Here is a 6,000-nt window from a genome sequence, read left to right as displayed (position 1 = left end):
TAATTTTACACAAAATGAAAAACAAATTTTTAATCAATGTGATAAATTTTCAACTAAAATCTATGACATTTGAACCAAAAAGATTAATTTTTAAGCAAAAAGTTTTTTTTTTCAAACCAGGCGTTTTATTTTTAATCAAAAAGATGAATTTTCAACTCAAGTAATCAATATTTAACAGGTATGCTTGAATTTTCAACTAAAAGAGATGACCTTTCAAGCAAGAAAATTAATTTTCTATAAGGAGACGATTCCTGAATAAAATGCGTGAATTCTCAACTAAATAGTTGAATTATCAATGAAGAAGTATCAGCTTTCAACCAAATTGTTGACATTTCAACTAAAAAGATCAGTTTTCAACCGAAAATGTAATAGTTCAATTTTTAGTTTAAAAAATGAATTCCTCACAAAAAAATTTTACCGTAGTTGTTAGTTTTCAACTAAAATAATATATCTTCGACTAGAGTAGATGAATTTTCATCTAAAATAATATTTAACTGGTATACTTGAATTTTCAACAAAAAAGATGAATATTCAAATAAGAAGACTAATTTTCTACAAAAAAGACGAATTTTGAAGCAAAATATATAAATTTTGAACTAAAATTATGAATATTCAACTGGAATAATTGAATTAAAAGAAAAGGATTTGTTAACAATATAAATGAATTTTTAACCAAATATTTGAATTTTCGACCAAGAAGATAAATTTTATACCGGAAAAGTCGATTTTTGAACAAAATACATGAATTCCCAACCAAATAGTTAATTTTGTCAACTAAAAAGTATGAGCTTTCAACCAAATTGTTACAGTTTCAACAAAAATATCAGTTTTCGACCAAAAATGGAATGGTTAAATTTTCAGTTAAAAAATTAATGTTACAACAAATAAAAAATAAATTTTCATCTAAACTGCTGAAATTTCAACTTAAATGATGAATATTTAACTGGTACACTGGAATTTTCAAACAAAAAGATGCATTTTCCAAACAGAAGATTAATTGTTTACCAAAAAATACACGATTTATTAAGAAAACATATGAATATACAACGTATGAATTGAATTGAATAAACAAAAAAGTGAATCTTTACATGGAATGTATGAATTTTCAACAAAAAAGATGAAGATAAATTGTCAACCAAAAATACAATCGTTAAAGTTTTTATTAAAGAAATAAATTTTTCATCAAATAAAAAATAAAGTTTCAACCAAACTGATGAATTTCCAACTAAAATAATGAATATTTTACTAGAATTCTTGACTTTTTAAACAAAAAGCTGAATTTTTAAACGGGAAGATACATTTCTTACCAAAAAATAAGATTTTTTGAATAAATTACATGCATTTTGAACTAAAATATTTAATCTTTAACTGGAATAGTTGAATTAGAAGCCAAAAAGATGAATTTTTTAATTAAAATGAAGAATCATTAACTAGAATAATTAAATTTGAACGCAAAAAGATTTGATTTCAGTCTAGAAGATTGATTTCTACAGCAACAAAATAATCTTCAACTAAGATAAAAATTTTTCAACCAAAAATTCAACAGTTAAATTTTCAGTTGAAAAAGTTTATGCTCAAGCAAAGAGATGCATTTTTATCTTAAATGAAGAAATATTCAACTGAAATTGTTTCATTTTCAGTAAAAAAAAAAATCATTTAAAGAAAAAAATTCTTCACAGTTTATACTGAAATAATTAAGTTTTCAGTAAAAAAAAACTAATTTTCCACCAAAATGGTTTAACTTAAAATCAAGTAATCAAATATTTTTTCTGAAAGGGATAAATTCTGAACGAAAAATGCAGTAGTTGACATTTCAACCAAAAAAGATTTTAACTTAAGCTACAACTCTTACCGCCAGTACCACCAGCCCAAGTGTTGCCACCAACATGTGGCTCATTTTTCTCATCAATTTTTCCATGCTTCGGACTACTGACATCCAATCCTGAGTACCTCTCTTTCGTCAATTGTAACCGTTCTCCATCCGATCCCACCACTTTTCGCCACTCTCCCAGCGATTTTTCAATATTAATTATGGAAGTCTCCCACAATCGAACACATCCACCAGCGTCGACTGTCACCAGACCTTCGTTTGAAGTTAATGCCGAGTAAATTGGAAGACCCTGAGTGTACAGCCACTGCGTTACAGGAGACACGTTCACTGGTCTGAAAAAAACATAGTCATGAAGTAAGTCGATAAAATAATCCATCAGATTTTTCATAATAAATAACTCACTCAGGTATAGGAAGATATCTCGCTTTATGACTAACAGTATCAACAATTTCAAAATAAGCAGAAACTTCCACCGGCTTTTTACCGTCTGAAAAAACTTCCTTCGGAACCTCACTCGCAGAAATTGTTCGAACAACTTGTCCATGTTGTGTTATTATCGGTGAACCAGAAGCTCTCCTTGCTTGTTTCCTTGGCCAAACAAAAACCTCATTCGAACTATCCAATTCAGGAAATCCAACCACAATTGTTGCGAAAGTATTCTCAGTTGCTAAAAGTCTATTAGGAGAATCGATATTCTGTTCCAAAGCACTGCTAAGAATATCTCCCTTCAGACTTGACCTGCCAGCTGAGAGAAAAGATCCTATTTTGGAATCATCAGTATCTACTTCCTCTACTTCTTTCAAGATATTGGGACATGGATTAGCGGGCAAAGATTTGACAAATACGTATTTCTTTCTCGTATTACTCTGTATCAACCACTTTTCTTCAGACGTAGGCAAAACTGATTCAATTTCAAAAGGCATGACCATTGTGTAAGCAGCCATTGTACCTAAGTCGACAACTTCTATACGGTCACTATTGGGAGTGAATAAAATTAGCTGATCATTGGAAGTTATCAAATGAGATATAAGTTGCCAGGTGCTTCCTTTATTTCCAAAAGCATGAGATATCTTGTCACTTGCTACATCCATGAATGAAGATAGCTGAAGGTTGTGCACTGTTCCTTCTTCCAAATTTACTGAGAGAACTGTATTCGACTAAAAGTGTATTCAGATTAAAAAGAGATATTTTCATGGCTGTCACAGGCTAATGTACTTGAAAAAAATTGGAAAAAGTGACTAAAGTAAGCTAAAAAGTGACTACTCTTCACATAAGCTAAAAAGTGACTACTGTTCACACAAAAGGAGGCCTGTAATATCGATAGAAACACTTATTCAAATAAAGAATCGAATCAACTACACTATTCATTTATCGGTTTGCATTTACAAGATCAGATGAAATTCAATTTTAAAAATGCTAAAAATGTGTCATATTAAAACAACTGTTTATAAACTTTAATTTTCTTTCAATTTATAGGAAACTTATAAAAAGTTCTGAGTTTTTTCAATTCAACTATTTTGTTGAAAATTCGTCTTATTCCGTTCAAATTCGAACTTTGATTTAGTTTAAAAATACAATAAAGATAATTTTAAACCAAAGACACTTTCCATAAGCAGTCAAACATTATATTTTTATATGAAAAAAAAATAATTCAAATACACTGTCGCCAATTAATATGTGAACATACATTTTTTATGGTTTAAAATTTGGTATTTTTGGATTTTTATGAAATCTGAAAAGCATAATTTTCTGCTAAAAAACACGGATTTAAAAAAAACATGAATACTCAATCTACTAGTTAAATTTTTCAATAAAAATGTAAACTTTCAAACAAAAATGACATAGTTGAATTTGCAGTTAAAAATATTATTCTCCAAGATAAAAAAGAAGAATTTTCAACAAAATAGTCGAATTTTCAAAGAAAGGGATGAATTTCCAACCAAAAACAGTTAATTCCAGCAAACAGTTGCATTTTAGCCAAAAAATATGAAATTTCAATCAACAGATGAATTTGAAATAAACTAAATTTAGAACCCAAAACATTAATTTTCAACCAAAAAGATCAAATTTCTACCAAAAAGACGAAGTTCCCACAAAATAAATGAATTTTCTACCAAAAGGATGTATTTTCAATCCAGAGGATTAGGAATAGTTTAATATTTAGTTAATAGTTCAGTTCTGAACCAAACAGATGAATTTTCAACTAAAATTATTTATTTTCAACCAAAAAATTAATTTTTAACATAGACGATGAATCTGTAGTCGAATCAGATTATTAAACTAAGCAGTTGCATTTTTAACAAAAAAATCAAATCTTACCGGAAAAATACTAATTTTTATCAAAAAAATTCATTTTCAACCAAGAAAGATGAAGTTTAAACCAAATAGCTGAATTAAACAAAAATTAACAAAAAAAAACAAAAACAAAACAACCTCATTTTCAACCAAAAAGTTCAATTTTCAAGAAAAAAAGAATTTTTTTAGAACAGTTGAATTTTTAACAAAAAAGTCAGTTTCCAAAGAAGAAAAATGAATTTTCTATCCAAAAGAAAGCATTTCCATCAAAACAGTTGACTTTTCGAGCAATAATAAGACTTGAAAAAAAGATGAATTTTTTACAAAATTTTTTTTTTAAATAGTTTAATTGTCAACTTGATAGTGTGTTTAACAACAAACTTCAGTAATCAAGCTAAAAAGTAGAATGTTTCAGAAAAAATGTGACTTTTAAGCCCAAAAAGATCAATTTTTAACAAAAAAGTTTATTTTGAACTCAACAATTGCATTAAGAACCAAATAGTTGCACTTTTAAGCAAGAGACGAATTTCAATAAAAAAAAGTTGAATTTTTAACCAAATAGTTGAATTTTCAAATAAATGGTCGAAACACCGACAAAAATCATTAATTTTTTATCCACGTAGACGAATGTTCAAGAAAAAATAGTTGAATTTTCAACAAAAATATAACTTTTCAACAAACTAGAATTTTCAGTAAAATAATGAATTTTCCAACCAAGTAATAAAAAATGTAACAAAAAAGAATTAAATTTCCACAAAAAATAGTTGAGTTTTCTTTTTCGATCCTATTAAATTAGTTCGTATTTAGAGTGAAAAAAAGAATATAAAAAAGAGAATGAAGTCTGATATTGAATAGAATTTTCTTACCATAAATTAATTGGATTTTCTTATTTTTTTGATAAAATAGAAAATGCGACGAATTAAAGTGACATTTTCGTTTAAAAAAGTGACTAGTGACTTAAAAAAAGTGACGCAAGTAACAATGTGACAGCCCGAGATTAAAAAAAAATTATTTCAATTCATGATACTTACTGTTGCTTCGTGAACCAACAAGTTTCCATTTCTGTCTGGAGCAATTGAGAAAAGAGGCTTATTACCTCTCTTCGGCGAAATTAGACCTTGCAATGATATTTCTTGAATATGTTCCGAATCTCTTTTCATACTAAACACCAAGAGTGGATTTGCCGTAAGTACATGGATTTTATCATCGACTCCATTTTCATTTATTCCTTTCATGACCGCCAATGCAGATACAACCCCAGTATCACCCACCGGAATTGTCCAATAACTTTGTAGTTCAGTAAACCAAGCTGATCTGGCTTCAACTTTATCTAAAACATGTAAGCGCCCCTCAGGTTTGGAAACCAACTTTTTTTTGAAAAATCTCTCTTGTACAGGAATTGTACGCTGATTATTTGTCATGTTCCAACTGCCACAAAATTTTAACTTTGGTAAGGGGATTCTGAAAGGAAATGAGAAGCTTGTCAGTTTGTTTCATCTAGATTTATTATGAATACAAAATAGTACAAACATAATTACGAAATCCACGGTGTTTAAAATGATTAACAAATTATAGATATTTACAAATTGATAAGACGTCTTACTCTTTGGCTAGAGCCACATGTCTGGGATTAGTTCCGATTGGAATTCCGTGTTTGTGAAGAACAGAGGTGAGAGTATCGAAGACTTCTGGTGAATAGCGATCAAAATCGAATACATTCTGCACCACGTTATTCAAAGATTCGTTCGGAAATTTCTGAAAATTAAAATTCAGAATATTTCAAAGGAAAATGTAATACAAAATAACTTTGAGGGGGGGGGTCCAAAGAATTTCTTAAGTAAGTTTCCTTTTTCTATTTTTTTCAAACATGTTAA

General features: G+C 28.6%; 1 protein-coding gene across 1 annotated transcript in view; it reads right to left on the bottom strand.

The window, feature by feature from the left end:
* LOC117181503 (von Willebrand factor A domain-containing protein 8) overlaps positions 1-6,000 on the bottom strand; it is a 36,385-nt gene that overhangs the window by 7,385 nt on the left and 23,000 nt on the right. The window contains exons 11-14 of the mRNA XM_033374250.1: positions 5,730-5,881; positions 5,158-5,587; positions 2,234-2,988; positions 1,853-2,163 (exon numbers count right to left, since the gene is read on the bottom strand). Coding sequence (XP_033230141.1) covers positions 1,853-2,163; positions 2,234-2,988; positions 5,158-5,587; positions 5,730-5,881 — 1,648 coding nt within the window. The remainder of the gene's footprint in view (positions 1-1,852; positions 2,164-2,233; positions 2,989-5,157; positions 5,588-5,729; positions 5,882-6,000) is intronic.

This window comes from Belonocnema kinseyi, chromosome 10, assembly GCF_010883055.1.
Source record: "Belonocnema kinseyi isolate 2016_QV_RU_SX_M_011 chromosome 10, B_treatae_v1, whole genome shotgun sequence".
Taxonomy (NCBI): Eukaryota; Metazoa; Arthropoda; class Insecta; order Hymenoptera; family Cynipidae; genus Belonocnema; species Belonocnema kinseyi.
The sequence above is the reverse complement of the archived record's forward strand: the minus strand, read 5'-3'. Positions and strand labels throughout refer to the sequence as shown.